The sequence below is a fragment of the Helianthus annuus genome, chromosome 17 (genome assembly GCF_002127325.2).
Source record: "Helianthus annuus cultivar XRQ/B chromosome 17, HanXRQr2.0-SUNRISE, whole genome shotgun sequence".
NCBI lineage: Eukaryota > Viridiplantae > Streptophyta > Magnoliopsida > Asterales > Asteraceae > Helianthus > Helianthus annuus.
The window spans coordinates 124,588,730-124,608,436 of record NC_035449.2 but is presented as its reverse complement, the minus strand read 5'-3'; the positions used below and the strand labels follow the sequence as shown (position 1 = coordinate 124,608,436).

At 41.9% G+C, this 19,707-nt stretch overlaps 2 protein-coding genes across 2 annotated transcripts; both read right to left on the bottom strand.

The window, feature by feature from the left end:
- Positions 1 to 13,916: 13,916 nt before the first annotated feature.
- LOC110924782 (glutamic acid-rich protein-like) lies at positions 13,917 to 14,777 on the bottom strand. Its single transcript, XM_022168774.1, has 2 exons — positions 14,198 to 14,777; positions 13,917 to 14,155 (listed from the first exon to the last, which is right to left on the bottom strand). Exons 1-2 carry the CDS (start codon positions 14,775 to 14,777, stop codon positions 13,917 to 13,919), a joined length of 819 nt encoding a protein of 272 aa, XP_022024466.1.
- A 255-nt stretch (positions 14,778 to 15,032) lies between these two features.
- LOC110924781 (transcription initiation factor TFIID subunit 3-like) lies at positions 15,033 to 16,181 on the bottom strand. Its single transcript, XM_022168773.1, has one exon. It carries the CDS (start codon positions 16,179 to 16,181, stop codon positions 15,033 to 15,035), a length of 1,149 nt encoding a protein of 382 aa, XP_022024465.1.
- Between the last annotated feature and the right edge of the window lie 3,526 nt (positions 16,182 to 19,707).

The window sequence follows — 19,707 nt, the reverse complement described above, 5'->3', positions numbered from 1 at the left end:
CAAACAAGTCATTGTGTGAGAACTTAGGAATTTCGTGACTCCTATGTGGCTCCTATGTGATTTCGCATTACTATTATATTATCGCATCAAGTTTTGAACGCACTCAATCGCATCGCAAAACTCAAAAATCATTATGATCAAATCTCACTCCAAGTCTCTTTCTGTCTAGATGCCTTCCAACAACTCTACATCGAGAATGTCAGCAAGGAGACAAGCTAAATGAAGGGACGAAAAGAGGATCGCCACCCTTGTGGTCAAGGGAGTGGCCGAAATGATTCCTCAGATCGTCGCTCAAGTGCACTCTCTTAGCAACCCTCGAGCTTCGAAAGACGTCAAGACAGGAGCACCGCAACCTACCTTCCTCTACAAACACTTCAAAGATTGTGACCCGATGGAGTTCACAGGTGAAGGAGGTGTATCTCGGTTACTCCAGTGGTTCGACTCTATTGAAGTTACCCTTCGTCAAAGTGGGTGTCTCGATAGTTTCCGTACTACTTGCGCTACCGGAGTATTTCAATCGCGAGCATTCGACTGGTGGACCACCGAACGCAACAAACGTGGGATCTCCGCGGCTTAGCTCTCTCCTGGAATGAGCTGAAAGAGCTCATGTAGAAGGAGTATTGCCCTCCCCACGAGATTCAGAAGTTGGAAGACGAATTTTGGAAAATCAAATAGGACGAAGGTGACAACGCTGGCTACACTGCAAGGTTCAAACAGCTTAGCCTAATCTGCCCAAGTCAAGTCAACACATCAGAAAGAGCCATCACGAAGTATATTCGCGGCTTGCCTGAGTGTGTGGGAGATTTTGTCAAAGCTGCAAGACCTGCTACTATCGAAGAAACCTATCGCATAGCCGTAGAGATCAACGACAAACGAGTCTTGGATGGATTCTTCTCCAAGAATCTTGTCAAACGAGCTCATCAAGCAATCATCATCAACTCTTCTGACGATTCTCCTAACGATTCTTCCGGAAATTCTTCTGACGAATCTTCCAACGATTTCTCAGACGACTCTACCGACGATTCCTTAGGTGAGTCCTCAGACAAATCATCCGATGACAAGGCACCACCGCAAGACGTCCAGCTCAGTCGCAAACGAAAGACATCAAGTCCAGACTCTTCAACAACGGGACTGTCACAACCAGAACCCCTCCAAGTAGTCCCAGTGCACTCGAAGCGCGCTTACAACGGAACTCATCCCCCGTGTCTCACGTGTACGTATCAACACCCGCCAGAAGCAAATTGTTGCTACTGCACAAATTGCAACTGGTATGGTCATTTAACACAGCCCTGCCGCGCAGGACCGCAACCTTGAAGAATTACAGCAACAACCGTAGTCTCCGCAGAAGTCCTCCACAACAACGTTATGTCGATTCTAATGTTGTTGTAATAAGTTAACTTATCGCCGTCAAATTTTGTTGTGTATGGAGCTTATTTTATCTATCATCGCATTGTGGATTCTATTTCTCTCTCTCTTCTTTCGCACTCTCGCACAATCTATATGCTAGCACTATGTACTATATAATGCACTTTATCCCTATTATGCGTTCTTGAGATAAGGTACGATATACATGCAAGAATCAACTAATTGCGGGTGCACACGGGATTAACTTGGTTAGTGCACGGAGATCGTAATGAGTTTCAATGATGCCTCAAACGTTCAGGGCATGGTTAAGCGTGGTGGATACGCCGCTGGTACTTCCTATATATAAGCGTCTTGACCATGTCTGACGAAGTGTGACACCTATTCACGGAACAGAGGTGCATGGTTGAAACATGACGGTGTTTCGCCATGCTAATCGAAGTTTTGTAAAGAAAGTGCCATGTGGAGTTGGAACGTAGACCTATTATACTATTGTAGTTATTTTCGATACAGAAAACTATACATCGCAAGGCGTAACAATCTAATCGCAACCCAAGCGTGTACTCGCAAAGACTTTTCGTAAGTCAACACGCTCGCATTCGCATTATCACTAGAATCTATCTCGCAATCCAAACCGCTTATTATGTGGCTCGAAATCGCAATCGCATATTGTGCATATCTCGCAATCTCTACCGCTGGTGATGTGCACAAAATGCAACATATAAATTACATCAATTGTGGCATAAACTAACCCTTTTTTAGTACTAATGTTGGAAAAAGTGTGTTTTTGTCTTCCTTTTGTATTCTCAGGATTAAATGAGCTCAAATGAACAAAAGAAGCAAAAAGGCAGCTAAATCTAACATAAATACAAGAAAAGGAACAAACGTGGCGTGCCCGACCCCCCGACAACATCCTCCCAAGCAAAACAAGAGAACAGAAGGCTTAACACGCCCCGTGCTCAGTGAGCACGGGGGCGTGCCCAAGTGTCAGCAGAAAAGACAAAGTTGTAGAAACTTCTATCGCCCACCACGGGGCCGTTCTTAGCGGACACGGGGCCGTGGTCAACTATAAGATTCGCAGAATCTAGGCAAATCTTGATAGTACAGATACGCTTCTGCACACGGGGTCGTGCCCAACGGACACGGGGGCGTGGTCAACTAATTCAGACAAACTGCAATTAATGAAGAAAGAGGGGAGGATGGACACGGGGCCATGCCCGAGCTTCTTTTCAGCCTATAAATAGGAGTTCTTAGATCACTTGCAACTCATCCCTTGGCACACCATCTCTCTCACACTTCACCCACCACCCACCACCATCACAACACCATCATCCACCACCATCATCCATTGTCAATCATAGAGTGTGTGAGTCATCTCGGGATCCAAGATTGATCGTAAGAGTTTTTGACAATCAAAGGCCATGTTTGCCTAAGTCTCTTACATCACTTGGTGAAGACAAGTGTGTAGGATCGTTATTGACGATCGAATGAGTCAATCAGAGCATGAACACCACTGTTTATGCAGTGGAAATACACAAACAGCTTGAATCAAAGTAGAATGGAGTAGAAACAGAATGCAGATTACTTTAAACACGTTTTCTCATTAATACTTCTCAAAAAAATTCGGCAGCAGTTCGGCTACACGGTCGACATTCAGTTACAAATGAGAAAACACAAACAACTATATATAGGGGCTCTGATTTCGTTCCTAATGACATTATGTCATTTCGGGCGAAATCAGAAACAAGTGATTTCGCTCCAAATGACATAATGTCATTAGGAGCGGAATCAGAACATTAAACCACAAAACTTACAAACAACCCCCTATACTATACATAATTAACACATATGACCCCTAGACCCTATACAAGCTTGACTAAGACTAAGACGCAGGCTTTAGACATTCGTGCACCAAGAAACTCCCCCTTGGATACAGCCGCAGTCTTCAGTCTTGCCTTCGGGTCTTCAGAGTGACTTGAACGTTTCTTCCCTTGACTTAGGCTTCCTCCTAAGCAAATTCCTCACTCTGTCATTCTCTTTCTTTCTTTTCTTTTCTTCTTCAGCTTGAATATTCATCCATTTTCCTCTGTTTTCTTCAAACTTTCTACGTTCACGTTCAGCTTTCCTCTTTACTTTCTCTTCAAGCGACCACCAAGTTGACTTCCATTTACTTTCCGAGTTAATGCCTTTCTGAAAGCAAAGAGTAGCAACTCTTTGAAACTGGAACGCTTGCTCTTTATCTTCAGCCTGATAATGAATCTTGTTGATGAATAAACATTCAATATCTTTCGCAGAGCAATTCACTAACCACATCGGGTCATAGATATAAATCTCTCGTAATTCGTTCCCAGCTCTATACGTGATCACTGCTTTAGTCGTGATACAACTATAAACCTAGCCCATGAAGCCTTTGTGAAACTCCTGCTCCATTGATGAGACTGGTATAGTCTTCATCGTTCTTGGCTTTTTAACATTAAGGATAGTTTCTTCAACCCCTGTAACCGGATCTACCCTCTGCACTCTCTTCGGGTAATGCGGCTTCCAGTGTTTGAATTCTTTCAAAGGCTCAAACTTTATCAATCCCCACATTGCAGCTGTGACAACCCGTATTCCCAAGGTTAGCGTTGCTTAAATTCCACAACCTTTGACGTGTGTCCTTATATTTAATTGCTTTTATTTATTTCATGATCATGCAAGACTTAGTAGGTTACACGTGTGTTTCATTAAGTGATATGTGTGTAAGTTATTATACGTGAAACCGTCAAATGTGTCTTATGTACCCGACTACTTAGGTCATGTATTTGTATGCGCATATTAAAATAAGATTATGAAGTGGGCTTCATTAATTACAACTGGGCCGGATCATACACTTGAAACCCGAATGTGCCCCCCTCATAACTCAAGTCTGGCCCAGCTTCCTTTTTAGACAACCCAAGGAATGGGCTGGTAATGTTTAGGGTTCGGCCCACTGGTTTAAGGTATTAGCACTATATGTTATGTGGCTTGTACGTAACCTCCCTACAACACACACACAATCATGTTATAACAAACCCTACCCCTTCCCTGATTGGCGACGGCAAGCACATTCCCCCTCTCTTCATCGAAGTTCCCTTGTATTGAGCACCCACTATTCTGGTTAGTTGACTAATTGCACTCTCGTTTACTTGTGTTGCCTTGATATATGCAAAAGTGTGATTATGGGAATATATGTAATGATATACATGTGCCGCCATTTTACTCTGATTGTAATCGAAATTGTTTTAAAACTATTACATGACCATAGGTTGGTCCAATGAGCTTTTGAGATGGTTTTCAAATGTCACCCAAAATATTTTGTTTTATATGGGAATAGTGCAAAGAGAATGGAGGCGATGGGATTAATAAAAAGGAATGGTCAGTATGTCATGTATATTAAACATTAAAATCAATTGTTGTGTGGCAATTGGTTGATTTGGCGGCTAGCATGTTAGGTTGGTCCAATCATAGTAGAGCACCCTAGATACTCTTGTATATATAAAGTAATTTGTGCATGTTCTGCGATGATGATTACCATGAGTTTTGTCGGCCACCGGTTATTATAAATATTATCCTTTTCCTTGTGGTCCAATAACATCATCGAGCATATTGTTTTATATTAGTTGCAGGTGCCTTGTCGGTTTGTATATATATAGAATTGGTGAATATAAGTTTGTGGTATGGGTGTAAACTATTGGTTGAAAATGTCGGCTGAAACATAAGGGTTCAAATCAGAAAGTGGGGCGGTGGATAGGGTTTGCTGTTTGTGATTGTTTCTGTAATATTCTTTCTATTCATCACCTCTTGTTATTAGTGTACAAAGTGTCATCATATGAATGGAAATAATTGTGCATTGAGAGCAACAATTCAACTGTGACGATGCATGTGACTTTGATGATTATATCTGGTCCAATAGTGTTAGGGTTAGAGATGCACTTGTCGGCCATAAGGTTCTGAATTGTATTCCACTCGAAAGATAGTTTGACGTTAATTGTTACTCGAAGGATAATTGTTAGCGAAGGATAATCTTGAACCGAAGGATAGATATGAGTCGAAGGATAACTGTGATAAATAATATGTCGAAAGATCACTATTATGTCGAAAGATAACAGTTGGAATCGAAAGATGTAAGGGATTTTTGAAATGCTTTGATTAATGTAAAATATATGTTGATTTAATTGTCATGCCATGCTTAGTGATGAACGTATTCGTGCAATACTACGTGCTGTGCCGATGTGCAAACTAACTGCTATGTGAACAATTAATTGCATGCGTAACATTTCGACCATGAACTGACTTGCTATACGTGTATACAATAGGACGAGATTAATTAACTGTGAGCACATTTTTAGCAATACCGAGCAAACCAAGGTGAGTTCACACTCTTACCAAGGCATGGGGTTCCCGGGGTGTTGGGAATGGGATTGAAAGGTTGATTAGATACTCTATTGACACTATGACTAGACTACCACATCACTATCCTCGGTTGTGAAGGATACCAATAGTTACGAGTAGTCTAGTGGACAGGAAACGTGGAACACCACCACAGGAAACGTGGAACACCACCACAGGAAACGTGGAACACCACCACAGGAAACGTGGAACACCACCACAGGAAACGTGGAACACCACCACAGGAAACGTGGAACACCACCACAGGAAACGTGGAACACCACCACAGGATACGTGGAACACCACCACCAGTAAAATATACAAACGGCCCAGTAGAGCCACTTAATACAAACGAACTTACTATTACGCATTTCCTTTATGTGAACTCGCTCAACTAGTTTGTTGATCATTCTGTTACATGCCTTGCAGATCGCTAGGTACTTGGAGCTTGCTCTGGAGAAGCGGGTCGTTGTGGACAAGGATCGTGGCTTTTCCGTTGATCTATTATGAAACTTAAACTGTTAACTATTACTGGTTTATTTACTATGCTTCCGCTACGCTTTGAAATGAATTATTGTTTGAACACCTTTTATATTGAACGAATGGTTTTCATTTACTTTACTTAATATTAAATGCATGTTCAATATGATTGGTGGCTTGATCCTGGTCAGTCACGCTCCCAAGCGGTGATACTCCGCAGGTGGATTTTGGGGGTGTGACAGATTGGTATCAGAGCCATTGGTTATAGAGAACTTGGTTTTAATATGGGAAAACGTTTTTATTAAAACCAGACTATAACCAGAACAGTGCTCTCAACGATCCACAACGACGCTTCGCTCCACGTGCAAGACTCGACATCCTAGGTAATAAGGTTTATGTCTATTGCCTACATGCTAGGATTGCATAGAACTTTGCTCGTAGTATGCTTACGTTACTTGCTCACAACTTGTTATTGCCTGAGAATACTTATGTGCTTGCACTCTTCTGTAATCGCACTATTCGCGAACCTTTCTCACTTATGTTGCCTTTGATGTGAAGATCAATGGCCGCACGAATCACCATGACACAAGCCCAGCTAGAGGCTCTCGTTGCTGCGGCGGTTGCAGCCGCACAAGCAGGTAGTATATCCTGTAGTATAGACACTAGGATCTTTAGATCCTACATTAATTCTTGTACTTAACTTTGCCCTATTCGTACACAATAGGTCAACCCGCTCAGCAACAACCTGGGTGCACTTTCAAGAATTTCATGGACTGTCGTCCTAGCTCGTTCAGTGGCACGGAGGGGGCAGTTGGACTCCTCCACTGGTTTGAAAAGCTCGAGTCGGTTTTCGAAATGTGTGAATGCCCTGAGGCTCGCAGGGTGAAGTTCGCCACTGGCACACTTGAAGGGATTGCGCTCACCTGGTGGAATGCGCAAGTACAGATCTTAGGGTTGGCAGCTGCTAACGCCACACCCTGGAATGAATTCAAAGAACTGATTAAGAGGGAATATTGCACAAGAGAAGACATCCACAAGTTGGAGGATGAGTTGTACAATTTGAAGATGGTGGGTTCAGAAATTGAAGCTTACACCAAGAGGTCGAATGAGTTGGCTGTGCTGTGTCCAACCATGGTAGACCCACCATACAAGCGCATTGAGTTGTATCTCAAGGGTTTGGCGCCAGAAATTCAGAGCCACGTGACGTCGGCTAACCTCAACAACATCCAGGAAATTCAGCGCCTTGCACACCGCATCACAGATCAGGCAGTAGACCAGGGCAAACTGCCAAAGCGTATCAGCGCTACCACTACCGCTACTGCTTCTACTACACTTGCTACTCCCAGTGAAAGTAAAAGAAAATGGGATGGAGATTCTAGCAAGGGATTAGTATCAGTACAGTCGCAAGCCCAGCAGCGAAAGACAGACAGTTATCAGAGTCCCAGTCAGCACTCCTCTAGCAGCCACAAACAGGGAGGGTATCGAGGAAATCTCCCAAAGTGTAACACCTGCAACAAACATCACAGTGGCCAGTGTAATAAGGTTCGTTGTCAAAGATGCCTCAAGATGGGTCATGAGGCCAAAGATTGTAGAAGCTCTCGGCCAGCAAATCAGAACCAGCAACTCCCACCGCCAGCCCCACAGAACCAGCAGCAGCAACCACAGCGTGGAAACCGGGGATGTTTCCAGTGTGGGGCAGAAGGTCATTACAAACGCGATTGTCCTCAGTTGAACCAGAATCAGAACCACAACAATAACCAGGGCAACGGGAACAACAACAACAACCGGGGAAACAACAACCACAATGGCAACGAGGCAAGAGGTCAAGCCTTCGTGTTAGGACGAGGAGACGCAATGAACGATATTTGAATTTATAACTTATTTTGGGTTTATTATGTTTCTGCTACACAAACAAAGTTTGGTTTGAACGTTAATCGTATTGGGTTTTATGAATTATTTTACCTTCTATTTTTCTTTGTTTGATGTGATGGATGGTTTGATATTATTGAACGCACCTGCCGTATTTATGGACCTTACGAACAGGGGGTGCAAACCCTACCTGGACAAATTCGTCATTGTCTTCATCGACGACATTCTGATCTACTCCAAGATGTCAGGAGGAGCACGAGCAGCACTTACGTCTTATCTTGGAACTTCTTCGAAAAGAGCAACTGTACGCAAAGTTTTCTAAATGCGACTTCTGGCTTCGTGAAGTCCACTTCTTAGGCCATGCGGTGAACAAGGATGGGATTCATGTCGATCCATTCAAGGTAGATTCGATCAGGAATTGGCCAACACCGCGTACACCAACGGAAATACGCCAATTTTTGGGCTTGGCGGGGTATTACCGACGATTCATTAAAGACTTTTCGAAGATCGCGCAGCCGCTTACTATGCTGACACAGAAAGGTGTCACCTACCGTTGGGGAGATTCCCAAGAGACCGCTTTTCAGTACTTAAAGGATAGGCTTTGCAGCGCACCTATTCTCTCATTGCCAGAGGGCACGGATGACTTCGTGGTTTATTGTGACGCATCGATACAGGGGTTTGGTTGTGTATTGATGCAGCGGGATAAGGTTATTGCTTACGTCTCTCGGCAACTCAAGGTTCATGAACGGAATTATGCGACGCACGATTTAGAGCTGGGAGCTGTTGTTTTCGCGCTTAAGATATGGCGACACTACCTGTACGGTACCAGGTGCACGATTTACACCGATCACAGGAGTCTCGAGCATATTCTTAAGCAAAAGGATTTGAATATGCGTCAACGAAGATGGGTTGAACTTCTGAACGACTACGAATGCGCCATCAAGTATCATCCAGGCAAGGCCAATGTTGTGGCTGATGCCCTCAGTCGGAAAGACACTCTACCGAAGCGCGTGCGAGCGCTACAGCTTACCATTCAGTCCAGTCTTCCCGCACAGATACGAGCTGCTCAGTTAGAAGCACTGAAACCTGACAACGTCAAAGCTGAAGCCTTACGCGGCTCAAGACAACGCATGGAACAAAAGGAAGACGGCGCCTACTATGTAACGGGGCGTATTTGGGTCCCACTTTATGGCGATTTACGCGAACTTGTGATGGATGAAGCGCACAAGTCTCGCTACTCGGTACATCCAGGGGCAGATAAAATGTACCACGATATCAAAACGACATACTGGTGGCCAAGTATGAAAGCCCACATCGCCACTTATGTTGGCAAGTGCTTGACCTGTGCGAGGGTCAAGGTGGAATATCAGAAACCAGCAGGCCTACTACAACAACCTAGTATACCACAGTGGAAATGGGAAGAAATTTCCATGGATTTCGTAACAGGCCTACCGAGATCTCAGCGTGGGAACGATACAATATGGGTAATCGTCGATCGACTCACAAAGTCTGCTCACTTCTTGGCTATCAAAGAAACAGATAAGTTTTCTACCTTAGCAGACATCTACTTGAAAGAAGTTGTTTCGAGGCACGGAGTGCCCACTTCCATTATTTCGGATCGGGATGCACGATTCACATCAGAACTTTGGCGAGCGATGCACAAAGCGTTTGGCTCACGTTTAGACATGAGCACAGCGTATCACCCTCAGACGGATGGGCAGTCTGAGCGCACGATACAAACCTTAGAAGACATGCTTCGAGCGTGTGTTCTCGATTTCGGCAACGGCTGGGAAAAACACCTCCCTTTAGTGGAGTTTTCATACAACAACAGTTACCATACCAGCATACAAGCCGCACCATTCGAGGCATTGTACGGACGTAAATGCCGGTCACCTCTCTGTTGGGCAGAGGTGGGGGATAGTCAGATTACGGGTCCGGATATTGTAGTGGACGCCGCAGAAAAGATTTCACAGATACGACAACGTATGGCGGCAGCTCGCGACCGTCAGAAAGCCTACGCGAATAAGCGTAAGAGACCATTGGAGTTTCAGGTCGGGGACCGGGTTTTATTAAAAGTCTCACCCTGGAAGGGTGTGGTTCGATTGGTAAACGAGGCAAACTCAATCCACGGTATGTTGGACCGTTCGAAATCGCTGAAAGAATAGGCCCAGTAGCCTACAGACTAGATCTACCAGCTGAACTCGGTGCAGTTCACAATGTATTTCACGTGTCGAATCTGAAGAAGTGTCTGTCAGATGAGACCCTCATAATTCCTTTTAAGGAACTCACTATCGACGAGCGGTTGCAGTTCGTCGAGGAACCAGTTGAAATCACGGACCGGGATGTTAAGGTCCTCAAACACAAGAGAATCCCTCTTGTTCGAGTTCGTTGGAACTCCCAGCGTGGTTCGGAGTATACCTGGGAACGCGAAGACCAAATGAAAGAAAAGTACCCCCAGTTATTCGAAACCAATGCATCCACTACTGAGGCTGAAGCTACTACCACTGAATTTCGGGACGAAATTCCAAATCAACGGGGGGATGATGTGACACCCCAGGAAAACCAGTAAACGATGTAACTTACCTAGCTTCCTCAGTGAGTGCGTACCAAATTTCGGGACGAAATTTCTTTCAAGTTGGGGATAATGTGACAACCCGTATTCCCAAGGTTAGCGTTGCTTAAATTCCACAACCTTTGACGTGTGTCCTTATATTTAATTGCTTTTATTTATTTCATGATCATGCAAGACTTAGTAGGTTACACGTGTGTTTCATTAAGTGATATGTGTGTAAGTTATTATACGTGAAACCGTCAAATGTGTCTTATGTACCCGACTACTTAGGTCATGTATTTGTATGCGCATATTAAAATAAGATTATGAAGTGGGCTTCATTAATTACAACTGGGCCGGATCATACACTTGAAACCCGAATGTGCCCCCCTCATAACTCAAGTCTGGCCCAGCTTCCTTTTTAGACAACCCAAGGAATGGGCTGGTAATGTTTAGGGTTCGGCCCACTGGTTTAAGGTATTAGCACTATATGTTATGTGGCTTGTACGTAACCTCCCTACAACACACACACAATCATGTTATAACAAACCCTACCCCTTCCCTGATTGGCGACGGCAAGCACATTCCCCCTCTCTTCATCGAAGTTCCCTTGTATTGAGCACCCACTATTCTGGTTAGTTGACTAATTGCACTCTCGTTTACTTGTGTTGCCTTGATATATGCAAAAGTGTGATTATGGGAATATATGTAATGATATACATGTGCCGCCATTTTACTCTGATTGTAATCGAAATTGTTTTAAAACTATTACATGACCATAGGTTGGTCCAATGAGCTTTTGAGATGGTTTTCAAATGTCACCCAAAATATTTTGTTTTATATGGGAATAGTGCAAAGAGAATGGAGGCGATGGGATTAATAAAAAGGAATGGTCAGTATGTCATGTATATTAAACATTAAAATCAATTGTTGTGTGGCAATTGGTTGATTTGGCGGCTAGCATGTTAGGTTGGTCCAATCATAGTAGAGCACCCTAGATACTCTTGTATATATAAAGTAATTTGTGCATGTTCTGCGATGATGATTACCATGAGTTTTGTCGGCCACCGGTTATTATAAATATTATCCTTTTCCTTGTGGTCCAATAACATCATCGAGCATATTGTTTTATATTAGTTGCAGGTGCCTTGTCGGTTTGTATATATATAGAATTGGTGAATATAAGTTTGTGGTATGGGTGTAAACTATTGGTTGAAAATGTCGGCTGAAACATAAGGGTTCAAATCAGAAAGTGGGGCGGTGGATAGGGTTTGCTGTTTGTGATTGTTTCTGTAATATTCTTTCTATTCATCACCTCTTGTTATTAGTGTACAAAGTGTCATCATATGAATGGAAATAATTGTGCATTGAGAGCAACAATTCAACTGTGACGATGCATGTGACTTTGATGATTATATCTGGTCCAATAGTGTTAGGGTTAGAGATGCACTTGTCGGCCATAAGGTTCTGAATTGTATTCCACTCGAAAGATAGTTTGACGTTAATTGTTACTCGAAGGATAATTGTTAGCGAAGGATAATCTTGAACCGAAGGATAGATATGAGTCGAAGGATAACTGTGATAAATAATATGTCGAAAGATCACTATTATGTCGAAAGATAACAGTTGGAATCGAAAGATGTAAGGGATTTTTGAAATGCTTTGATTAATGTAAAATATATGTTGATTTAATTGTCATGCCATGCTTAGTGATGAACGTATTCGTGCAATACTACGTGCTGTGCCGATGTGCAAACTAACTGCTATGTGAACAATTAATTGCATGCGTAACATTTCGACCATGAACTGACTTGCTATACGTGTATACAATAGGACGAGATTAATTAACTGTGAGCACATTTTTAGCAATACCGAGCAAACCAAGGTGAGTTCACACTCTTACCAAGGCATGGGGTTCCCGGGGTGTTGGGAATGGGATTGAAAGGTTGATTAGATACTCTATTGACACTATGACTAGACTACCACATCACTATCCTCGGTTGTGAAGGATACCAATAGTTACGAGTAGTCTAGTGGACAGGAAACGTGGAACACCACCACAGGAAACGTGGAACACCACCACAGGAAACGTGGAACACCACCACAGGAAACGTGGAACACCACCACAGGAAACGTGGAACACCACCACAGGAAACGTGGAACACCACCACAGGAAACGTGGAACACCACCACAGGATACGTGGAACACCACCACCAGTAAAATATACAAACGGCCCAGTAGAGCCACTTAATACAAACGAACTTACTATTACGCATTTCCTTTATGTGAACTCGCTCAACTAGTTTGTTGATCATTCTGTTACATGCCTTGCAGATCGCTAGGTACTTGGAGCTTGCTCTGGAGAAGCGGGTCGTTGTGAACAAGGATCGTGGCTTTTCCGTTGATCTATTATGAAACTTAAACTGTTAACTATTACTGGTTTATTTACTATGCTTCCGCTACGCTTTGAAATGAATTATTGTTTGAACACCTTTTATATTGAACGAATGGTTTTCATTTACTTTACTTAATATTAAATGCATGTTCAATATGATTGGTGGCTTGATCCTGGTCAGTCACGCTCCCAAGCGGTGATACTCCGCAGGTGGATTTTGGGGGTGTGACAGCAGCATCATTCTTCCTGACGGGATACCCTAAGGTTCTAACTTTTGATAACTCATCCACGTCCCACCATGGAAGTGACATAATATCATGTAACTTTTCAAAATATTGAACACCACATTCTCTCCTGATTGCAAACGCATTAACTTGAGGCAGAAAACCCCAACTAATAATATCCCCCAAAGAAATACTTCTGTCTCTCTGATAAAACTTCAGCGGACGTTTGAATTTACGTTCATTTCTTTCCTTGAACCATTTCTTCCGTTCTTCCTTCAGTGGATCTTTTGTGGTGCCATCAAAATTTTTGTCTTTAAGAATTTCAGCAACTTTTCTTCTAAGTTCATCCCGATTTTCTTCAGTGAAGAACTCCATCAATGTAGGTAACTGAGAAGTATCTTCTTTTTCACTCTCGTCATCAGTACAATCTTCGACTTCAACTTTGTCATACATATCAGCATCTTCAACATAATTGTATTCATAATCACGCTAATGGTTGATGTCGAAAGCATTCAGCTCTTCCTCAAAGTCAAACTTAAAACCCTCTTCATTCACATTGAGCATTTTTAGTACTTCATCCAATGTGTAGGTAAGCCTTATTTCACCTTCTTCAACATGGGGTTCAATTCAAAGAATCAGCTTCTCAACTTGATCAACATTCTGATTATCACCATGCTCCCCCTTTCCTGCAGCTCCCCATGTCTCTTCATTTACACTGTCGTTCAGAAAATCATCAACAGTTCTTTCTTTGGAAGCTTCAGTTACTTTTAATCCCATACCACCTTGAGCATCATCATCATCATTATCAGAACCATGACTGCTAGCAGAAAAAACTTTCTCCTCATCGTCATCTTCCTCATCATCACCTTCTTCATCATCATCCTCATCTTCATCATCCTCATCATCACCTTCTTCCCCAACATCCTCTTCTTCATCTTCTTCATCATCATCACTAGCAAGATCCTCTAAAGATACATTCTCTTCAAAGACACCAGATACAGAGGATAACGGTACAGAATTCTCAATAACAAGAGATGGAACAATTGATCTTTCAACTACTTCCACACTGCCTTCCATACCCTTTCCCTTATCTTTCATCTGTTCATCAATCTCCACTTGGCGTTTTGCCCTAAGCTCTTCAACTTGAATCTCTTCAAATCTTTGTTCAATTGACGTTCCAAGCATACTTTCAACAACTTTATTCAACATGTAGAATTCATGCTCTTTCAAAGCCTTTGCAGCTTCAAGCTCTTTGTTTTTCATCTCGAAATATTTGTTCTGTTCATCTCTGTGAGCTTTTTCTTCTTCAAGTTCAGCCACTCGCACCTTCAGGAAATCAATCTCAGTCTGATCGGTATCAATCTTCTTTAACAAGGCTTTGTTGTCAGACTCTAATCGCTTCACACGCATTTCGAGGATTTTTTCACGATCAGCTACTTTCTTACTTTCAGCTGCAATAACTTTGTTTTCATTCAACACTTCATCCATCTTCTTTTCCAACTTCTTAACTTATTCATCATTTGCAAAGCCAAAATCTCCAATATCTTCAAGATTATCCGGAGGAATGTGAAGACCTTTGTGCCCAGAAGAACCAGGAGTTAGTTGAATTTGAGTGAGTGGTGGTGTTTTGAATATTTCTTCCGATGTTAGTAAGGTTTGTTGTTGTGGTGGTGAAAGATGTAGTGGTGAAAGATGTAGTGGTGATGGTTGTCTGGGTGGTGTTGGTTGTTTTGGAGGTGAAGTTTATTGTGGGGGTTTAGGCTGTTGTGGAGGTGTAGGTTGTTGTGGAGGTGTTTGATGTGGTGGTGATTGTTGTGGTGTAGGTTCAGGTGGTGGTGTTGGTGGTTTACTGGGTTCCTTGGCTGGTTTCTTCCTGAGAACAATCTTTGGCTTTGTAATCTTTGTAGTAACTTTCTTTATCTTTGGAGATACGATTCTTTTCCTCGTTCCGGCTTTCTTTCTACCACTTGAAGGTGATTGCGATTCAGAAACATGCTTTGGAGATGGAACGTATGCGTCATCATATTTTTCTTGTCTCTTCCTCTTTTTCAATTGTTTCTCTTTCTCTATAGCTTCTTGAATTCTCTTTAGACGTTCAGTCTCATCTATTTCATCATCAGAAGAACTCGAAGAGCTTGTTGTACTTTTATTTACATCATCACCTTCAACATCATTAATAACCTTTTCTTTCTCAGCTTCTACATTAGCTGCTTGCTCAGACACTAAATCATCAACATTTAACATCACTTGATCAATATCAGCATACGGATCTTTTTCCACAGTTACCACCGGCTCTTCAACTTCAGGCTCATCAACCAATAACGTCTTTGCCACTTTCTTTTGCTTTTTCTTTGGTTGTGATGAAGACCCCTCACCCTCCTGTGATTTAGGGGTAACCTTCTTGCCTCTCCTCCTCGTTTCTTTGACAAACCAGTCATTTCGGGTGGTTTTGAACTCCTCAAGTGTTTTAAGCTCATCAACGTAAGCTGCTTCCTTCATTTCTTCTTCATTTCTCCAGTTTTGGTGATTAACTGGATCAGGATCAACGTAATTGACATCTTTGATATATCCGAAGAATTCAGCACATATCTTTGGTTCTGGATGGTTTGGGTGATATCTAGCAAGCTGCTTGAGAGAATCACTGCTCATGTGTGACTGAACTAACAAATCATTCTTCAAATCACCTTCAATCTCTGGATATGCATGATCGATCAACATTTGCACGAATCTTGGATAAGTCCAAGTCCATCTCTTTGTAGTAATATTCTCTGCCATATAATGGAAGACAATGTGTGTGAAATTATACTTTTTGTTCAGAACCAATGCAGTGACCATGTTCACCTGGTAGTCACGCATGGCATCGTATCCTCCTTTGGTATGGCTGAGTGACATTAATACACAATGAACAATAAACTTGTAGGGTTTCTGAAATTTTGACTTCAAATAATTTCCGACATTTAGTGCACCCACATATCCCATCCTGAGCATACAACCCTTGACCATTCGTTATGGAAACTTTGTTGGCGAATCTGCATCGTCCGGAAAATTCACAACCTCACGAATGAGTGCCTCAGTAACAATAATTTCCTTCTTTTCATTATACACCTTCACAATTGAATGAATTGCTTTGTTTGCTTCATCATACTTTGAATGCTTCCAGAATCGTTTCATATGTGACTTGTACAATGGACGTTGATCAGGCAAAGCCTTTTGAATTGGTACTCGACCCATGAACTCCAGAACACTACTAAATTTAGCCAATTCAGTATTTTTCTTCACATCAAGACCACAGTAACTATTGTGAAGTGGATCAAATATAACGTTTGAACCCTGCATGACAAAATACACAATATGAATCAAATACTTAGAAAAATTTTCAACATTATGCATTTACAAGCGAAATCAACATGACAAACACATAGAAGCGAAATCAGGTTAAACTGATCTAGGAGCAGAATCAAAAAGTGCACTAGAAGCGGAATCACAAGGTACACTAGGAGCGGAAACAGGTTGTTCACTTAGAAGCGAAATCATCAGATCATCACAATCTCTTCATCTGGAGCGGAATTAGATTGATCACATAGGAGCGAAATCAACTAACACTCAGTTTGGGGCGGAATCACAGACAATCATTCAAAACTTGTTAGATGATGAAATTGAACACATTAACTTGTTAATCTGTTGATTCCGACACTAGGGTTATATTTTGATTTCATTTTTGTTCTCAAACATGTCCTAAATCTATGACTATACTTATCAGTTCATCGACAAACATGAAATGACCCTAAATCTGAAACAATCAAGACTTAAATCATGAACTACATCACAATCCGACAACATTGAAGTGCTTTATTGTTCAGATTTATTAAATTTTAACCCTAAAACTAAGTTTTTCACATAATAGATGCCGACAGTTCAAATAACACATGATATAGCCAGATTAGAGCCTAAATCTACCTTGCCCATGATTACTAGATGAGATAATCACAAGATCTGATAAAAATTGGGCAGCAATTCGATAGAGAAATGATGATTTGGGGGTTTCGCTCAAAGTCGCTGATAGAGAATCAGTTTGAGCGGAATCAGGAAAGTGACGATAGGAGCGAAATCAGGTGGCTTTTATAACCTGTCTGATTTCGCTCGAAATGATCCAACTGAGTCTCTCGAGCGGAATCACTTAGAAACTTACAAGCGGAATCAGCTTATTGAAGCAGTAGGAGCGAAATCAGCAAATTGTTGTGAAACATGTGTTTTCAAGCGAAATCAGAAACATTATTTTCAAAATTTTAACCTTTTAGCAATTTCCGATTGTTCACCGACACACCCAGTTAACCAAGTCCAAGTTAATGATCTTGGTCAACTGTTTAGCCCACCAAGTCCAAATTAATGACCTTGGTTGACTAATTTATGAAGTACGCTGACTTTTTAAGTCTGAAAACAGTTCAAATTAATGAACTTTTGAACTTTTGCACTTTCAAACACTTTTTCAGTCTATCAAACATGTACCAATCACAGTTCAGTATCTCCTGCTTACCCAACCCTCATCAAACAGACATGATCTGCACAAGGCTTTGATCATCTGATTCCCAACGTCGGTTGTCGAAAATAAGATGAACAAATAAAATTTTTTTGGATTTTTAACAGGATAAACTGAAATATGTACACACAATCTTTTTGTGAGCGTGTTAGGGGATCATATCAGCATTTGACAAGGCACAAGCACCGTTAAGGTACTATTTCATACCAAGCCTTAAACAATTCGCGTAGATTGCCGATATACTGATCCTCTTAAATTTTCACAGAACTTTCAATCTGTCTGGGATACGGAATTAATGTCTTAAGACTTAAACCTCTACATGTGTCCCACCTCAGAATATACTCCCGTATCCAGATCCCAATATTCAGTCTTACAGGTGAGTATACCTAGATGATATCTGTAATGGGGTGAAATTGCGAGGGCCGTGAGAGCTCAGGTCGATACTTCCGTATATGCAGAGAGATGACGGCTTCGACTTTACGGTGGGTTCCCTTTAGAGAATCTTTTTTACAACAACACATGATTTGACATTTTGCAATGTTTAATCATTTTTATGCTGAGGGGAGGCTTTACAAGTAAAGCATTGCGTAAAGCATTATCCGGGGACTAGGTCAGTATTTCCATACAGCAGAAGACCTGGGATAATACCCCAGATATCACTAAGCATAAAGACCTAGTATATCAGAATAAGGGACCTTTCAAACGAGATTTCGGGGGTTACCCATATATCCTAGAGGTGTTCCCCACGTAAAAACAAGTAAATTTTAGGTTTATATCCCAAACTGATCTACTGATTTTGTAAAAACCTATCGGCACATCTTTAGCAAGACTGCTTAATTGCATTTTAAACGTTACATTTCTTTAGCGTACTGTGCCCGTCTAGCTGATGTACTATCATTTCCCCTATTATACACAAACTCTTTTTCAAGTTTTCTAATGTTTTTGGATTTTGAATTTTATCATGTTTTTGTATTTTTCTGCGAATTTCTCCCCCTAAAAAGAAAAACATATTTTTGTGTTTTTGTTTTTTATCGAAAAGCAGAAAACAAACTGTACAAACAAAGTTGACAACACTACATGGTTCACATCTGATCGCCGCCCTCCTCGGCTTCACATTCTACTACCCTCCCAGATTGCAGATTTTTCATCCCGTTCAATTTTAAAAGATAGTAAAATCTCTTTTTGTCAAAGGGTTTTGTATAAAAATCAGCTTTCTGCTCATCGGTGTGTATGTGCTCAATTCGAATTAACTTCTTCTCGTGACAATCACGGATGAAGTGGTGACGGATTTCGATATGTTTCGTTTTAGAATGGTGAACCGGGTTTTTAGTGATGTTTATAGCTGCTTCGTTGTCCACATACATCGGCGTATCCAAGAATTGCAAACCGAAGTCGCGCATTTGCTGCTGGATCCAAAGGATCTGCGAACAGCAGCTGGAGGCTGAAACGTATTCAGCCTCACACGTAGAAAGCGCCACTGTGGTTTGTTTCTTGCACTGCCAGGTAACGAGTCGAGTTCCGAAGAACTGACACCCAGCAGTGGTGGACTTTGCGTTCTGCTTGCAGCTTCCAAAGTCAGAATTAGCGAAACCTGATAGGGAGAAGTCACCCGTGTGAGGATACCATAAGCCGATGCTTGGGCAGCCTTTCAAATACCGTAAGATACGTTTGACAATCGTCAGGTGTGACTGCTTCGGGCTCGACTGATATCTGGCACAGAGACATGTCGGGTACATGATGTCCGGTCTGGAAGTAGTGAGATACATCAGAGATCCAATCATTGACCTGTACAGTATCTCGTCCACTTTCACTCCACTTTCATCTGGACAAATCCCGTGATTTTGTGCAAGGGGGGTTGCTGCAGGACTGCAATCAGTCATG

Bases quoted from the DNA above. Each gene is read 5' to 3' on its own strand.
- LOC110924782 (XM_022168774.1), bottom strand. From the start codon at position 14,777: ATGGATGAAGTGTTGAATGAAAACAAAGTTATTGCAGCTGAAAGTAAG. The intron at 14,156-14,197 runs GTGATGATGAGG...ATGATGAAGAAG, and splicing joins AGAGGATGTTGGGGAAGAAG to GTGATGATGAGGAAGATGAC.
- LOC110924781 (XM_022168773.1), bottom strand. From the start codon at position 16,181: ATGTCACTCAGCCATACCAAAGGAGGATACGATGCCATGCGTGACTAC.